The sequence below is a fragment of the Clupea harengus genome, chromosome 22 (genome assembly GCF_900700415.2).
Source record: "Clupea harengus chromosome 22, Ch_v2.0.2, whole genome shotgun sequence".
NCBI classification, from domain to species: Eukaryota; Metazoa; Chordata; class Actinopteri; order Clupeiformes; family Clupeidae; genus Clupea; species Clupea harengus.
The window spans coordinates 21,699,205-21,717,072 of NC_045173.1; the positions used below are offsets into that span (position 1 = coordinate 21,699,205).

At 42.2% G+C, this 17,868-nt stretch overlaps 3 protein-coding genes across 12 annotated transcripts in view; 2 read left to right on the top strand and 1 right to left on the bottom strand.

Moving 5' to 3' along the window:
• The window catches only part of mtus1b (microtubule associated tumor suppressor 1b), a 47,772-nt gene extending 41,759 nt beyond the window's left edge, over positions 1 to 6,013 (top strand). The window contains 8 exon segments of the mRNA XM_031560343.2: positions 219 to 403; positions 405 to 434; positions 1,688 to 1,793; positions 1,943 to 2,016; positions 2,264 to 2,359; positions 2,821 to 2,937; positions 4,430 to 4,527; positions 4,908 to 6,013. Coding sequence (XP_031416203.2) covers positions 219 to 403; positions 405 to 434; positions 1,688 to 1,793; positions 1,943 to 2,016; positions 2,264 to 2,359; positions 2,821 to 2,937; positions 4,430 to 4,527; positions 4,908 to 5,115 — 914 coding nt within the window. The 3' untranslated portion in view covers positions 5,116 to 6,013.
• A 596-nt stretch (positions 6,014 to 6,609) lies between these two features.
• LOC105892577 (fibrinogen-like protein 1) lies at positions 6,610 to 10,764 on the bottom strand. Of its 3 annotated transcripts, XM_031560161.2 has the most exons (8): positions 10,654 to 10,749; positions 10,056 to 10,135; positions 9,325 to 9,553; positions 8,662 to 8,821; positions 8,347 to 8,444; positions 8,172 to 8,260; positions 7,336 to 7,538; positions 6,611 to 7,106 (listed from the first exon to the last, which is right to left on the bottom strand). In XM_031560161.2, exons 1-8 carry the CDS (start codon positions 10,700 to 10,702, stop codon positions 6,932 to 6,934), a joined length of 1,083 nt encoding a protein of 360 aa, XP_031416021.1. In that variant the 5' UTR covers positions 10,703 to 10,749; the 3' UTR covers positions 6,611 to 6,931. The 3 variants fall into 3 exon arrangements, with proteins under 3 accessions (XP_031416022.1, XP_031416021.1, XP_012674318.2); XM_031560162.2 differs by lacking the exon at positions 10,056 to 10,135 and having other exon boundaries at positions 6,610 to 7,106; positions 10,700 to 10,764; XM_012818864.3 differs by lacking the exon at positions 10,654 to 10,749 and having other exon boundaries at positions 10,056 to 10,220.
• Positions 10,765 to 10,789: 25 nt separating this feature from the next.
• The window catches only part of pcm1 (pericentriolar material 1), a 36,457-nt gene continuing 29,378 nt past the window's right edge, over positions 10,790 to 17,868 (top strand). For 4 of the 8 annotated variants that reach the window (XM_031560154.2, XM_031560160.2, XM_031560158.2 and 1 more), the window contains exons 1-5: positions 10,790 to 10,975; positions 12,964 to 13,084; positions 13,742 to 13,987; positions 15,748 to 16,044; positions 17,153 to 17,323. In XM_031560154.2, coding sequence (XP_031416014.1) covers positions 12,983 to 13,084; positions 13,742 to 13,987; positions 15,748 to 16,044; positions 17,153 to 17,323 — 816 coding nt within the window. In that variant the 5' untranslated portion in view covers positions 10,790 to 10,975; positions 12,964 to 12,982. Of the gene's footprint in view, positions 10,976 to 11,917; positions 12,058 to 12,077; positions 12,593 to 12,963; positions 13,085 to 13,741; positions 13,988 to 15,747; positions 16,045 to 17,152; positions 17,324 to 17,868 lie in introns of those variants that run through there. The other 4 variants (XM_031560155.2, XM_031560156.2, XM_031560157.2 and 1 more) reach the window with 4 other exon arrangements.

Consider the following 17,868-nt stretch of genomic DNA (forward strand, 5'->3'; position numbering starts at 1 on the left):
AGGAAACATTGTGTTCTTGCTGGTAGCTGAAACACTAAGCTGCTACTCATGGACTAATGTTCAACTGTCTCCACTTAGGCTGCAGTTAAGAACATTCAGGCCACTTCAACTTTTTCTGCCATGATGTCGTGGACAAATGAACAAGGACAGATGATTCTAAAGAACCAACTCTTAAATTCTTCTCTCCCACCCCTGTGTTTGCCTCTCTCTCCTGTCAGTGGGCTCTGTCTCGTGCTGTGAGCGTCTGGAGAAGGAGAAGGAGGAGGCGCGGCTGACGTTTGAGGAGACCCTGCAGACGCTACAGGAGGAGCACCAGAATGATCTCACACAGCTGGAGGAGCGGCTCAGGGCCTTCTACTCCGCAGAATGGGACAAGACCCACCAGGCCTACCAGGAGGAGGCCGGACAAGTGCCGGGCACTCATGCAGCAACAGGTATGTGTGTGTTATCAAAATGCATTGGTTGACCATCCCTTACCCATGGGTAATCTATCTAGTTGTGGATTGGAACATATTTTAGGATGACTATGATATATAATTTAGCATCTGCTCACTTTAAGGTCCAGACCTTGTTTACTTATGGATTAAACAACCATAATTGTTTTGGCCTCTACATTTTGTTTAGCTTTGTAAGTTCAGTAAAACCAGAGAGAATGAGTAACTGAATTAATGCATACTGTATTCATGCAGTATAGCAAAGGAATAACTTGAGCAGTGAAGTTCCCAACACCCAGTGGAAATTGTGAAGATGTATAGGCGCACAGAAATGGGTTTTCGAGGGTGACTTATGACTCAATATTGTGTAGTCTAATAAGTCTCACCATCCATGCACAGCACTGCGTGGCATTCGGCTATGTGCAGTTTATGTAGCCCTGGGCTATCTGGCGATAAAGATGTATGTGGTTGTAACTATGATGAGTTCCAATTACATTTCCAGTGATTGAATGCCTAGCCCTGTTTTAGACATGGAAAGGGCTGTGCCACTGTGCCAATAAAACTGAGGATTTATGGCTGTTGCCATGGCATTTATTCTCCTTCACTTTGACTGTTAAAATTTAAATGGCCTATTGGGCTTGGGCTCTTATCCATCAACCTATCACCATCCTCCGTTACACATAATCAGCCCGCCCCTTCTCAGAGTGGCCTGCTCTAATGCTGCCACAGCATCTTCTCTGTCAGGCCACCTCTGTTGCCAAGCGATCCCAAAGCCACCACAGGAGCCCTCACCACAGAACATTCAGATACTATGCCACTACTGAGAAGGTCGAAGCAGAACATTCAGATACTATGCCACTACCGAGAAGGTCGAAGCAGAACATTCAGATACTATGCCACTACTGAGAAGGTCGAAGCAGAACATTCAGATACTATGCCACTACTGAGAAGGTGAAGCAGTTGGCAGAAGCTCTTAAAGACATGGACTTTTAAAGGACTGCATTTATACAAAAACAGGAATGTAATAAATGTAAGCAAGTTCCACATGTGTAAGACGTTAATGAATTAAGTCATTATGAATGGAGGTAATGAAGGTGTTTGATGAATTAAGTCATTATGAATGGAGGTAGTGATGGTGTTTGAGGACAAGTTGCTCTTAGCTTGACTGTTCTCTCCCTTGTACGTCGCTTTGGACAAAAGCGTCTGCTAAATGACTAAATGTTGACTCAGCCTTGCCTTCTTTCACCGGGCAGGTGGAGGAGGTTCGATCCAAACAAGAGGCTCTCCGGCAGGAACAGGAAGTCAACAACGCCCGGCAGATGGAGGCTCTCAAACAGCATTATGAAACAACCCTCCAGGGTAAGCCTGCTTCCCCAGCCTGAACACTCCCTCCATATCCCCTACATCATCTATACATTTTATATAGAATAGTGGATATAGAATATGTATTGAATATAGAAACAGTCATTGATTTTTTTTTTGTGTTGTGTGTGTGTGTGTGTCCTTAGAGCTTCAGATGACTCATGAGCAAAACGTGAATGCCTTGGACAAGACTCTCAAAGACTCGGAGGCATCTCTCTCTGTAAGTTCACTTCACTCGAGGCATTCTGGTAGCTCTCTCACTGAAGGAAAAAAACGTTTTGTGTTAAGAAACATGCCTTTACCTCCATAACCTCACATCTACCAATCATAAGTCATTTCTGTGACAGCCGGCTGTTTCAGCTCGAATCTCACATTGCCTTAGGACATGGTGCAGAAGTGTGGTGCGCCAGGTGGTTTCTCTCTCTCTATGCAAATAAACACTGACCGTCGTAACTCTTGCCCGATAGCGACAGATTGAGGAGCTGGCAGTGGAGAACAACGAGCTCAAGATGAAACTCCAAGCCGAAGAGGAACGGAGGAGGATACTGTCTGAGAAGAGCCAGGTAAGGGAACATTTCTGCATTTGTTGTAAAAAAAGGAGGATGATTCATGCGCACTCCCCAATGCGTTCCCCAATTAAAAGAGAATGATGTGTGCTCCAGTAACTGCACACAGACCTGTGAGTATCAGACATTTTATGTGTTCTGACCTTCCATCATGTGCCCACTTTCCTACACATTCCACTCTGTAAATCACCCACAAATCCCATTACACGTTGCAGCACTCAAAAAATGCTGATGCATCTTTTAACCTGGATTGAAAATGTGAATTGCGTGGTAGACCTCATGTATTCACAAAGAATGTGGAGTGAGACCCTCCGCAGCAGCACCCTCTACTGGGTTTAAATGTAACTGCACATACCATCACACTGAATTCTGAATCGACCCAAAATCGATCTAAATCAAGGGCTTCTCTCAGTTTCCCTTAATCTTCCATCTTTCTTCGATCAATCCTCTCTCTGTAGAAGGATGCCCACACTCTGTACCTCGAGCAGGAGCTGGAGAGTCTGAAAGTTGTCCTGGAGATCAAGACTCAGCAGCTTCACCAGCAGGATAAAAAGATCATGCAGATGGATAAACTAGTGAGTCTTTATGTTTGTTACCTGTAAAATACACACACACACACACACACACAGAGAGAGAGAGTGAAAGAAAGAGAGAGCATATGCAGCTAGAGCATATGCTAATCTCAATCCCTCATCCTTTGCACAAATGAAATAAGAGGCTATTCTTTGTCTTCAGTATTATCTCTGAGCGAGGGCACCACCAGTTTTGTGCACAGTCTTTTATAACATTTATAAATCATTCATAGTAGCTTACCATCTGCAGTGCAGCCATTTCCCAAAGCGGTCAGGTATCTAGGTGGAAATATAGTGAACTTGGTGCATAAGTGCAGAAAAAGCAGCACTGTATGAATGAGAAGTGAGAACATGAATGGTGATGCGTAGGCTATTTAGCAGTGGCAAATGTGTGTTCTGACAGATCTGATGTCGCCATGCTGATAACTGAGCTATGCATACATTTCACCCTGAGGGCTTCATTAGTTCAGTAGTCAATATAACAGTTGTACATGATGTAAATGACGCATGGTATATTGAATAGACAGTTATTTGTCTGCAATTATACAGATGCAAAAAATCTATAGAATGGTCTGGATTGACATAAAGGAGGACAGTTCAAAATAATAATTTAGGCTTTTTGAGTTTCATGTGTTTTAAATGAAATATCCACAATGTCTCTGTCTATGTAACAGTTAACTTTACTTGACCTCTAACCTCTCCAATGTAATCTACCTGTTCATTTGCTAATGTGGTGTAGCAAGTCAGTGATGTACAGCTAGTGTAGCCAGCAGACCTTTACACTTGGTCAAATGAGTACGAGTAAAACACATCAGCATCATATATATCTGAGTACAGACTACTTTCTCCTATGTCATAGCATACTTGTTCTACTTGAATTCAGTTCTATGACTCATTAATCTTGCCCCCAACAATGGTTTCTTAGTCAGAAAAAGCATTTGATTTTGAACCAACACCATTTGGGTAAACACTGTTTGCATTAAGAGTGTGATTCAGAATACGGTTCGTAAATGTTTAGCTAGATAATAATAGAAATCTATTCATATCAGTTTGCTGCCAGCACCTGCAGTCTCTAGGAGGTTGGGTGTAACTGTGTTGCCTTTCAGAAGAAGGTGTGGCATTCAGACTTACCACAGGATTGCTTCCATTTCAGTGTTTTCGTTGAGTGTTTGTTTTGCTACTTAGTGGCGTGACAGATTGTACAGGAGGTGTTTTGGCTTTGAATCAGGAATGCACAAGCAGGTTTAAAATTATCTTTCCCCAGAAGAGATCTCTAAAGGTTTTGCACCTCACCCACATCACTCAACCAATAATATGATTGGAGTTTGTTTGGAACTGTTTTGATTTGTTGTTGGCTTTGGTGTCTTCACCTTCTTGTCTTTAACCACCTCTGATGGAAGGGGACTTTGGCGTGTTGAAAGCTAAATATCCAGGTTGCTCTGAGTGCTGGTGGGTATCTTGTCTTAGAGGTTTGCTCTGCTGCTTTGATTGACAGGTGGAGTCTAATGTGAAGTTGGATGAATACCTTAACAAGGTGCAGCAGGAGAACGAAGACTACAGAGCCAGGATGGACAAACACCAAGCGCTGTCCAGGTAAGAAAACCATGTATTTTCTCTTACACACACACACACGACCTTATACACACACAATGCACATCATATACATATCTGCTTCTCCCTTTCAACATTCCCCCAGCAACCCCAGAAGTCTTATGAGACTATGTGGTTACAGAGGAATGTGTCTGTCCACTCCATACATCTGTGTGGGGGTGGGTTTGACATGTCTTACACCTCTTTGTGTGATTATGTAAAAGGGTTTGTGTGAGCACATGTGCTGGTATGTAACTTTAACCGAATGTGTTCATGTTTTTCTGACCGCCCCCCACCGTCCCCCCCATTCCATCCTTTCTCTCTAAATCCCTTCTATATTCTCTTCCCTGCTCCTGTCTGCCTCTCTCTGTCGCCACCTGCAGGCAACTTTCCACAGAGCAGGCCATGCTGCAGCAGACCTTGCAGAAGGAGTCCAAGGTCAACAAACGTCTGTCTATGGAGAATGAAGAGCTCCTGTGGAAGCTGCACAACTGCGACCCGAGCAGCCCGCGCCGCCTCTCGCCAACCTCGCCCTTCCACTCACCCCGAAACTCTGCTGCCTTTCCCACAGCTCCCCTCTCCCCAAGATAACCCCTGACACCAACCCCAGCCCTGGGCGCCCAAGGCCTCCAAAGACTCTACAACCTCACCCGGACACCTTACACCCCCCTATTCCTTAAAACTCTCCCGTCTAGAGCTATCCCAAAAAAACACAACAAACAGATCCTGAACGGACTTTTGTGACGCCGTTCATATCTCTTCTCATTGTACAGTTTCAGAAAGACTTTAAAGATTCTATAACGTGTTCATCCAAAATAAAGAGTGGGAGAGAAAATCGGAGAGAGCCAGAGACAATGTCGCACGGATGCACTTAGGGAGCGAGGGACTGCCCCCCCACGCTCTCCCGCCTTTTTTCTCCGACTGAACAAAAGGAGAGGAGGAGAGAGAAGATGATGAAGAGAGGATATGGTAAACCTCAGGGCTTGTATATAGTGTCTTGCCAGTTTTATTTTTGAATTAGATTTTTCATTTCAGCAGGTTTTGTGTACTGTGTCCAAGCGATAGGGATGTTCCTGCTAATTAGTGATGTGTGCTTAGAACACTCAAATCTGAGTAATTCAAAGGTCCATAATCAACCCATAATCAGTTTTGTGTTTTGAAAATCCTCTTTTTATTTCTCAAAATGAATTGGTTTCTTCTGCCCTACAGGAAATAGACTTTTGAATCCCTCAGACACATACAAAAGAAAATGAAATTGTGAAGAGTTGCTCATAAGTAAAATTGTTTGCTATCCAACATCTTTACCTTGTAATGAGACTGTAGAATGTACTTCCCTGGGTGTTTTGATTTCTTTCCAGAATGTTCTTCATCCATAACACTGTGTTAAGGGAATAAATCCCTTCCCCTCACCCGGAGTGACCTGCTTTCCACATTTCTTTTTATTTTGAACTCAATAAATACAGTGCTATAAAACCTGGATAAAAACATATGAAGATGCCTCGTATGTCTCATTGTTTTTAGATAAATTGATTTACATTGAGTGTTTGATCATATCCAGAGCAGTAATGTCCAAGTTTTAGTTGTTCAGTTCCTAACCAATCCTCACCTCCTTTGTCCATGAAGATACGCAGGGCACTTTCTGAGTACCATAGATGGAGACTCTGAATACTTTAAATTCACAAATCCTGCCTTTATCTGTGCATGTTCTCCCTCTTCAGGAAACCGGGAAACTTTATACCAGGATGAGGATGTGTCTGGCCATCATTTGTGATCACTGGCTTAAGTCCTCTCTCTTTCCTCCCTTCCTGTCATGTTTCATTCCTTTTTAGGGATGTGTTCTTGCATATTACTGTAGCCTCTTCAACACTTTGAAACAGAAACTTAGACGATTCTGTAAGTCAACCATAATGCATGCATATTACACAAGAAAAGGCTAAAATCATATTTTCAGTTGGATAAATCTCTTCTGACAGGTCAGCAGTACCATGAAGCTATTTCTGCTTTAGGCTTGTAGTGTTTTGACGTTCTGAAGAGATTTAATGTTTGAGTCGCTTGTTAGGCTGTGTAAATTCAGCTGCCCATCGTCTGACAACTTAAATGTCAATAAACAGGCAGAGCCTCCTGTCCTACAACCATGAAATACCCTTCCAAACATTATGTGCCAAAGAGGCTTATGCTGCCATTTGAGGAGTTCATTTTAGTTTTCAGTGGTGTGTGTATGGAGGACATAACTCGTTGCATTTTACTGTAGTAATAAGTTGTCATTTTACCGAGTCCATTTGAGTCACTGAACTCAGGAGAGTATATGAATATCATTTGTTTGAAAAACACATTCACCCAGTGTTGATGCAGGGTTAGTTTATTAACTATCTGACTAATGCAGTGCTTGACCTTTTGCTGTTTTCTGTTAGCTCTGTTCATGCCCTGCTTCTGGCTCTTCCAGGCCTTCTGGCCGGATCATCATGACCACAGACTTGATGGTGTACCAGTAGCCGTGCCAGGTGTACCACACCAGCCCATCATCTGTCACAGCCTGGTAGGGGCCGTTATAGTGATGGCCATTCAAATTACCAGAGTGACACCTAGTGGACAAAAAAGAAATTACACGAGGAGGACTGTTAAGTGGTGTTGCTCTATGTGGGTGCATAACTTTTGACAAATACTTGACTCATGATACCGACAACAAACCAATGAGCTAGTATAATCAGTGTATGATAGCCTTTGGGTTCTCAAGGCTTTCATTGTGCCCTGAACCACATTTCAATCACAAAACAGATTCCAAAAGTCCAAAAGAGGTCTCTATCGTGATACCTGCTGGACCACCAGCCAGACTTATCCTGGCGAACACACTCTGGATCCTTCCCATGGTTGTTATGGTCGTACGTGCTGAACTTCACTCCTTGGTGGCCATTACCCTGTGGGTCATACCACTGGCTGCTAGAGTTGGGGTGTGCATCAGCCAAAGCATCACCTGCATTCCCACTGTAATTGCCCACCTGCAATTCATAGTCATCCTGACAAAAGACACGCCACTCAGTTGAAAAGTACAATTATGGATCTGTGTGGCTGTACAAATCACATTCCCAGTGTTGGTTATTAATTGTATGTCTGACTCGCTTCAGGTCAGCACAAACACATCATCACCAAATAACAACATCAGTTGGCAAGGTCCCTGTTCTGTTTTGCAGTCAATGCACTAGGGTCTTACACTGCCAAAATACAATATAGATCCCCATCCCTTAATATTTCTAGAAATCACTGCAAGTAAGAATGGTAGAGAGTGATTGTGATTAAAAGGAACAGACAGAGAGAGGCTGATAGAGAGGAAGAGTGTGTGGGAGGAAGAGGAAACGAGAGCCAATCACTATATGTGTATACTGGCCAACAGGAGAAGACCAGCAGCTTATTATGGTCTGCTCAGGCCTGAAAAGCCTCTTCTCACACCAACCTCGAACCAAGGTTGTACATCAGCCTAAAGGGAAAAAGAGTGGCTGCAGGGTGGCCTTGTCTGTTTACATCACATCAAGCTCCATAGCCCACAAAGACATAATATACTTATCTGGAATATACACACGTGTGTGGTAGAACACACAGTAAACTGGGAAATACTTGGCATTTCACCAAATACACAAGCCACAGACACACACCTTTTCATCTCCCACGTGAACGTTTTTGTACTCAGCAAAGCGTGGGATACCACCATAATCCTCCAATTTTACCTTGAGTTTATAATTGCCTGTGGACAAGTTTAAAAGATCAGATCAAAGTCAAAATGAATACTTGTAAACACAATTTGACTACAAGTGTCCTTATATCTCATACCCTGTGATGTGAGGTAGTGTAAGGGGTCATTCCCCAACCAAAACTCCCCATCATTGGAGAGGAGATCCCCAAAACCATGCTTATACTCTACCCAGGTCCTGCATGGAGACAAGAAGAAAACCATGCTACTTTTTTACAAGCTGGCATTTTTTTGCCAAAATACTTTTACAACACAGTTTACTCTTAAAGTTATTAGTTCAATATAATTTAAAGATCTGTTTATAGCTATTTATTGATCTGTGACTAACTCCTTTAGTCACATAATGGAACGTTTGTTCCTTTTTTATCAGAATGTACACTAGAACAGGGCCCCACCTGTCAAAGGACTCATGTCCATCTTTCCTCCTCTGAAACACCGTCCAGCCTCCCCCATCACTCATGTCACAGAACACCATGACGGTTAAAGGGGACCCTTTTGGTTTGACCCTGTACACACCGCTGACCAGATTGCCATCCTCAAACACCTGTGAGCAGTCTGACGGAAGACAACAACAAACACACCTTGGTTTTACATAAGTGTTCATGAAAGACCCTGGACAGGGACAGGAATTCAAAAACACAAAAAGCAGCACTCTAGATCACAATGGTGTAAAATAAAGTGTATCTAAATATTTAAGCAAATTAATTTGTATATACTACTTTCTAATGTGCTTTATTCAGACCATTTTTGACTATAATCTGGATTTGCAATATTCAGTAATTCCTTGGCAAACATATTGTTCAGTGAGCTTTAAATACTATGTAGAACCGTAGTATTTAATTTAGTAAACAATCTGCTAGTTGTTGTATAAAATACATTTGTACAAATTCCACCACAACTTAACTGCCTGACTTGCACAAAAACAGTCAAAATAGCTTGAGGATGACAAAGTTAATGTAACTTTAAATAAAAAAGTAAAGTGTAATCTTTTACAAGTCAGCATCTCTTGTAAAAAAAAAACATCATTATTGAAGTATTTTCCTGAAAATGTGTCTGACCTGTGTACTCTGTTTGATTGCCTGGCTGGGTCTGGATGTTTGGGCTTTGGGGAACAGCAGATCCGTGCTGCTGATCTGTGCTGGCCTGACTCAGCTGGTCATGGAGTTGCTGGATGTACTGGCGATGGGATAGCAGACTCTCCTCCAATGAGAGCAGTTGGGACCGCAGCCACAGCACCTCATCCTGGCAGTTAGATGGAGCAGGCACCTGATGCTGCTGCACAGGAGCCTGGTGTGCACACATATGTAACTTTGTGTAAATGTATGTATGGTCAGACATGCACGTACACAGTAAATTGTCCAGTAATTTGCATCTCTCTCTCTCCCTTTCACAGACACACACAAATACCAACATCCAAAACACATTACATATTCCACACGTACCACATATAATCAGATAACAATAAACATTTCCAATATGAACACACACAAAAACAATGCCTATTCACCAATACATATATTAGATTCACTGGACTATACATATCCATGACAATATACAGAGTAAATGGTAGCCTTTGGACAAACAAACAATCTACAGAGACTTTACAGATTTTAACGTATAACACACAACCATGGAATTTCCACAACACCATGTGGAAAAAATGGGTTAATTTCATTGTATAATTGTGTCTGTGTATGCCCGAGTGTCAATGAGTCTAAAGTCAAAGTCATATTCATTATGAATAAGTTTTGTCCACAAAAGACTAGGTGAATAAAAATGAACCACTTACCGACAAGCAATTCTCAGAAATGAGCAAATTTGCAATGAATATGACACGTAACATAGTACTCCACAGACTCCTCATTGTATCTGGATGAACCACATCAGATGAAAATAGTGTTACAAGACTGACTGTTCTTAAGAGGACTAAGCACACAGGGCTCTATAATCAATCCTCCCAATGAATGGGAATTCCCATCCTCATATTAAGTTACGTCTACTCATCTTTATCATAGGCCAAGGACAGGAGTCATGGGTATTGTTGTGTCTCATTTCCCTCACCTGCTGTTGGGAACTAAGTAGTAATGTCCTTGAAAGTGAGATTGAAAGCCTGACACTCCTCAGACAGTGTGAATGCAGGCTTACTGTACATATAAGGTAAGCCTACATCAGTTGTAAGCTGCTAGTTGAAGCCATAATAATACTAAGAGTAAAATTATTGGATAAAAGCTGATTAAATTAAGAAATAATTCCCCAAAACGTATAGCTTCTCTTGTTAAAATAATGTGAATCTCCTCTCCAAGTGTAAGTTGCCCATGGACGCTGGTCCCAGATGAATTACTCAAGGCAAAACGTCACCCGACTTCATTAAAAAATCTTCACCATACCTACAAAACAATGACAGCATAAATCAGATTTGGAGGGCAACTTCACCATTGGATCCTTAATAAGGTGGAATCAGTCAGTAGAACCAAAGGACCAGCGGTGTGCAAGTGCAACACTATTTATTAGTGCGCGTGCTCAGCTGCCCAGTGAAAGATGGCCGCGAGCTGTGTGGCAAGCGCTCTTTGAAGGAACTGGAGTCCTTATTGTGTTCGACATACATTTGAGGCATTTTCAGTTAGTACGGAAAATCTGTTGTCTTTGACGAAGAAAATGTTTAAGTAACCACACGCTTCGTTGAGAATTTATTTAAGACATAACACTAAGGTAACTGTCATCTGAACGCTGTTTTCTATAGCTAACACTAGCTATTGGTTAGCTGACTGCTTGCCTTGCAGCAATGCTAGGCTAGTAGCTATACAGCTAACGTTAACTTTGCAATGTTTTGGGGTAACAGGGAAAGGTTTGTAGAACCACCACTGTCCGGGCAATATGTTGCAGGATTTCAGTCATAGAGAGGCGTACCTAATTCTTTGGTAGCTAAGTTGGCTAACGTTACTTCAGCAACTGTATTTTACATTGGGTAACGTTAGCTAACATTAGTATATATGTAGCAGAGGCTTGCTAATTTATCTAGCTTTGCTGAAGTCTACTAGCTAGCTAACATTACTTAAGTGCGTTGACTAAATGTGAAGGAACTTTCTCCGTTTTGGCAATGTTGGATAACTGAACGACATTGTGTGGTGAAAAGACAGCTTTCTTGCTAATCCTGTGATTTAATATCAGCAATGCAATGATGGCTTATACCAGATGATGCTATGTGATGAATAACGTTGTTGAAGTTTGACGTGATTTTATGATGAGCTTGTTTGGTATATTGGGTTAAGTGTTATTTAGTGTCACAGATTTGTTCCTTTGAAGTTAGGTTAGATGATGTGACATTATGTTATGATGCTAACTAGAATGTACCTTCATCGTTAACTAACATCAACTTGCGCTTGTTACTAACGCGGCAGCTTATGACAAGCAGATGATGTTGTTGGTTGCGTTTACCTTTAACATTTACCCGTATTAACTGTTTAGTTTACGTGTCTTAATGGCTAAGAGACTTTGTTGTCATTAGACCTGTCATTTTCTTGTAAGTTGTGACGTTTACAACATATGTGTTTGAAACGTACGGCAACCCATCTTACGTTTGCCAGCTTGGTTAACGTTATCTTCTGTCAACCAGTTCATTTTGAATACTGTTTAATAACTGATGTCTGGCGTTCTCATGTATTAGTTAATAAGCCCATCAGTTTGAGATTATGTCTTTGTCAGTGAACCTGCTGTCTTTGTCACAGGAGTGTGCGTGGTTGAATGACTTGCGACCATTTTCCCGGGGGAAACGCGAGCTTTGTAGGGCTGAGGTAACGTTGCCATGGTTACGAGAACAAAACTTGGTCTTGAAAAAGTTATTTAACTCAATTATTTTATCCTCTGTAATGTTCTTTGATTACACCCAAAGCTTCAAATTCTATTCAGAAGTCATATTTTTTGTAAAAACGGATGTGAAGAGCTGGAGCATCAAAGGCACCTAATCAGCCAGGTCGAGCTAGATGTTGATGGAACAGGCTACGTTAGGTTTAGGTGATTCTCACTAGGAGTTTTCGTGTTGTCATTGGAGAGGGCGAGACCAGTGGAAATCAATAAACAGTCGTTTGGTTGCTAGCCAACCCTTTCGACCCGTTGGACATTTGGAGGGAATGTTTTCAATTTACCGGGAAATTGGAGCTGGTCAAGTGCAACCGTTGCAGGTCCTCCCCTTGAATAAACAGGGCAGGTAGTTAGTTATGAACTTGGCGATACGTAGTGCGCTAGCTGCAGTAGTTAGACGTTAGCGGTAACGTTAGTTACACGTTGTCTGTTGTCCAGATTTCCTCGAGGTATTTTCCATTCCAATCGGTAAGACAGTCTATAGTTATTCAGTACCAGGAGCATTGTTTAATGGTGTGGGCTTAAGCTGTGTTCATTAGTTCATTAGTGCCTACACTGTGTTGCTGTCAAGCAAATAATACCCATGTTTGTGCATTTTCCCCGAGATTATTGGTCTTGTGACAACGCGGCGCACCGCCCGCGGTGACTGCGACTGATTTCGTGTTCTCAGAGTTTAACTGTTGATTTGCTGACTTGTTGACTGTTGTTGGCTGACGTTATGTTAGGAGAAAACGGCACTTTGTATTGTCAGGCATCGCTTTCTTTTTTATTGTCATGTACGCAGGTCTTGTTAAGCGTTGTAGTCCGCATCGATTGACTGCTTATGTTTTACCTCTCAGCAGGTGCTGAGTTGTCGGAATGGCGACTGGAGGGGATTCGTTTGATGATTGCGCAGATGAGCAGGAGCTACATAACTGGACTGTCACCAACAGCAGTCTCGAGGATCGTCTCAACAATATGGTATGGAAAGACGAGTTACAGTATTGTCTGTTTGATTGAGAGTGAGGACTGCTTTAAAGGTTAGCACTGTCCTGTGGTCACTTTGTCTGTATTTTGATAAATTTTTCTGAGTGTGGCCAATTAGTCAACAGACAAAAACGAATAAGGCTAAACATGACCCAGCAGTTTTATTTAAATCCAGTAGCCAAACTTAAGTACTCTTGCTAGCTGGATGTGTTAGCCACTATTATAGGAGATCTGTTGTTCAAGTTCAAATTTGACCAGTTATTGTTGTTGTTTATGCAACAGAGTTTACCATACTGGCATACCAGATGGGTCATGGCGATGGTACTTTGCTCTGTAGTGAGATCTGAGCTCTGTTAAACAGACTGAATCAGCTAGTTAGTCTTGACCAGACTGGTTTTGTATAAGTAGAGTCTGCTGTTTTGATATTCCGAATCCTCTCACAGTGGTATATCAATATTTTCACTTGTATGACAGAGAAAAATAATGAATTTGATTTACTGTGCATGCAGGCAAAAGCACAGGTACATTTCATGTGTACCATCTAACACATCTCACATTTTCTTCACATTTGGCCTAGTAGTTTGACTTAATTTTACCCTGAAGAAGTCATTGTGGCTGCGATGCTTACTCTGAACACCATTCTGTCTGCAGGACTGGGGCACTCAGCATAAGAAAGCCAATCGCTCCTCTGAGAAAAACAGGAAGAAGTTCTCCGCTGTCTCAGAGAGCCGCTTGACCAATGACATCTCTCCAGAGTCGACACCAGGAGCTGGGAGACGGCGGGCTCGCACTCCGCACACCTTCCCTCATGTGAAGTATGCCACGCAGATGTCCGTCCCTGACCAGGCTGAGCTGGAGAGACTGCGGCAAAGGATCAACTTCACTGACCTGGATGAGGTGAGTGGCAGGTAGCTATAGAAGAGTTTAAAAAAAAAGAATTGTCTTTACAGAGGTTCAGGCCCTCTTTGATGTGTTTTAGTAATAATACATAGTATTACTTTAATGGATATTTGGGAAGAATAGTTGGCTCACTTGTTTTGGACAAAACTGTATCTTAAATATGCCACCTGAAATCCAAATGTGGCCCTGGAGTACTATTAGGTTGGCTAAGGGTTTTTCTGGATGTATTGAAATGGAGAAAGAAGTGAGCTTATTAATGTTTTTTAGGTCATGTGTTACTTAGTGTCTCCAAATTTCTTGCGCATAGCCATAATTTCAAGCTACCACATGTGCTGAACACTGTTAAATGACTAGGTTAAAGTTATGAAGGCCATACTTTTAGTTTGTCCAGAAAACCTCTGGGAGGCTAGCAGGCTAGCTAGCCTTTATCAGTGCCAACTGTGCTTTTGTTGTTTACAAGGCATATGGTGGCTCATAGCTAGTTAACCTGCTAGTTTTTGGGGAAAACCTATTGCCAACTTTCTTAATCTGCAAAATGCTCTCACGCGATGAGCTACTGAGTGTTAAAGGCAATTAATGTTTCAGTATGGCCTGATTCTTCTTATTAAAACACACAGACGTGGGTTAGAATATTCTTAGCAGGTCTGGTGAAGTATGCCAAGTCAACACACAAGAGTAAAGTCTGAGGTAGGGACAACAAACTCTATGGACCAGTCCCAATTCCCCACCTTGGCCCTACACCTCAATTTTGCACTCTCCCACGCATTCAGAGGGTGCACACACATGGCTTTGTGCGGAAGTCCGTAAACCTGCCCATTTTTTGTAAGTCCATGCGGCCACTACTACAAGGGCACCAACTGTTAATGTGCAGCTCCAGCACACTCTAGAAAGTATAATAAGAACAACTATATGTCTGGCGTCCCCAGCTGTCTGTGGGTGCGTCCGCAACCGATGCCAAGCCGCAACATGGGACATGGCTACCGATGCAGAGAAAGAAGCCCATATCTTCGCAAACATTCATATGTTTATATATTTATTATGTTTATATAAACATTCATGCAAAATGAAAATCTTAATTGATGTAGATGCTAAGGATTATGGTATTTGGATTGTTTATAACACATATTTCAGATAAATTGCTAATCACGATAGCAATAGAACTTTGAGTAAATGACGATTTATGAGTGAGTGTATATTCCATGTCCTGTGTATGAAGCTTGAAAAATAATCCAGCAGCAAATTTTCTGCACTTAACCGCTCTGATATCAGGGCAGACATTTCTATGGACAGGAACTGAATTTTCCCTCTTTATAGGGGAATATAAAAAAAAACGTGTGGGCACTCAAAAACAAGGGGTAGGGGTACAAATATTTTCAGGCTGCCCAATACAATATTTCTCAATTAAATACTTATTTTCTGTAGCTTTGGTATACAACAGAATGTTTGCCAATGGAAATATGTTTTCAGTCATTCTAAACAGTGTGCCGAATGGCAAATAATCAATTTAGTTCTAAATTAGAGCTATTGCGTGAGGTTACTTTGGTGATCTCGGCCATATAAATTACACACCTCCAAATCCCAGACAGGACGGCAACACAGAGGAGACAGATGTTGGTTTGAATGAAAATGAAGCCAAGCGAAAAAGACACATTCTTCTGACCTAGGCCTCCTTTTAGCCCCCCACCCACACACACAAAAGTCCCCCTCCCCCTCGCCCCTTTGCACGTCTTCACATGCTGCTGCTCTCTCCCTCACAGAGAAGCATTGGCAGCGACTCCCAGGGCCGGATCACGGCCGCCAACAACCAGAGGCAGCTGGCGGAGAACAAGAAGCCCTTTAACTTCCTGCCTCTGCACGTCAACACCAACAAAAGCAAGGCGCCGCCCACCGCTGCTTCCCCTGCTTCCACCCCGGGGGGCAAGGAGCCCAAGAAGCAGAGTCCTGGGAGAGACCTGTTTGCTCCTGTGCCCACCTCCAGTAATGAGGCTTTTGGGCCAGAGAGGGGGGGACCCATAGAGGGTGGCCAAGGGGAACCCATCATCGACAGCAGTCAGGTACTAGGAATTTTATGTCTATTGGGTTTCCTTTTTGCCTTCTCTGTACTGTAGATCACAGGTCGGTGCATCAATGGGACGTAGTTGGTGTCGTGTGTCCCACTGAATCATAGTGTGTGTGTGGAGGAAAAAGAAAAGTACAAGGGTATTAGGGGTGGGGGGAAAAATCGATTCTTCGATTTATCTCGATTCTCTCTAGAACGATTCTGTTTCGATTCAGAAAAGTTCATAATCGATTTATTAAAAAAAAAAAAAAAATTGATTTATTTTTTTTTAATTTTTTTTTAACACATCCGTTTTGTGTTGAAATGCAAACTGCATCGATTATTGCATTGTTCATAGAAAGTCATAATTGTGACAAGGAAAAGCTTTTTCTCTAATTAAAAAAATAGAGAAGGTAATTCATCTGTTGATTTCTTTAATTATCAAAACACAAAGTAGGAAGGTGATTTGAGACTCTGAGTAGCAAACTCAAATGTTTTAAAAATTGAGATGCATCGATAATCGTTTTATCGGTTTAGAATTGATAATCGGTTTAGTATCGATAATCGGTTTAGAATCGATAATCGGTTTAGAATCGAATCGTTGACCTCTGAATCGGAATCGAATCGAATCGTGAGGTGCCAAGAGATTCCCACCCCTAAAGGGTATTGTATTTTTTTTTTTTTTATATCAAACTCTATTATCAGCGTCCTCCAACTGGTGGAAAATCTCACATGGTAGGAATATTTGTCTCCCTCAAAAAACTAGAGCAAGGATGGTGGAAGGTTTCCAATGATGCAACCAGTCTAAATTCAGGGCAGCTTAAAAATATGCCACCATCCGCACAGAGGTGTTCAGCATGCCCCTCCTCTCCTCTCTTCCCTGTCGTCTTTCCCTCTCTCTCTCTCTCTCTCCCTGCTATTCCCTTCCTCTCTGTCTGTATTTTCACTGTCTGTCTGTACCCCCCCCCTTCTCTCTCTGGCTCTACCTCTCCCACCTTTCTTCTCTGCTTTCACATGCCCTGGTTCTGCTGGAGTCAGTGCTGTCTCTGAGCTGCTGTGTGTGTGTGTGTGTGTGTGTGTGTGTGTGTGTGCGTGTGCGCCTGCCCGCATGTTGGGGGCTGCAGGTTGTCAGTAAGCTGGTGCAGATCCGAGAGTCTATTAGCAAGGCCAACTCCATGCGGGACGACATGCTGGAGAAGAACGATATCCCAGCTAATGTGGAGCGGCTCTCTCACCTGATTGCACACCTCAAGGAGCAGGAGAGGTCCTACCTGAGGTTTCTTCAGAAGATGCTGGTGAGCTTTTGTTTTTCGTTAATTTTTCTGGGGGAGCAAGAGTTGCCTGGGTGCCTGTACTTGGGAGCAGGCTTTGTTTTGTGAAGTTGTATTTCAGTTGGTCACAGCTCATAATTGTTGTTTTGTATAGTTCTAGCTTTTACGTAGGAAATTGGATGCTGTTGTAGTTTATTTATTTTAATCAATGTTGTTAAGGGATTTGTAGTTTTAATCTAAGGTGCATTAGTTTAATTACATGCAGCCTGTCCAATTATGTAATGGAGTGAACCCGGTTGTATACTCAGCTCTCTGATTTGGATTCACAACACCTCATAGTTTCAGGGGACGGTGAGTAGTATTTCCTCAACTGCAAGTATTACAGTGACAATATGATGTATCACTATTTAGGAGATCTGCCTTTAGGACAGATTCAATTCAAAGCTTTTAAATGCTCCTTGGATGGAAATGCTGCATGTGATGAGTGATATTGTCAGTATCAACAGCACAGACCATTCTCCATGTACATTCTCCATATACATCATGGAGCCAGAACCCAATCATTTATT

Coding starts and splice junctions, on each gene's coding strand:
- LOC105892577 (XM_031560161.2), bottom strand. CDS start 10,702: ATGGTGAAGTTGCCCTCCAAATCTGATTTATGCTGTCATTGTTTTGTA. Junction 8,822..9,324: donor CAATCAAACAGAGTACACAG/GTCAGACACATT, acceptor GTCTTCCGTCAG/ACTGCTCACAGGTGTTTGAG. Junction 7,107..7,335: donor TCTGGCTGGTGGTCCAGCAG/GTATCACGATAG, acceptor TTTGTCCACTAG/GTGTCACTCTGGTAATTTGA.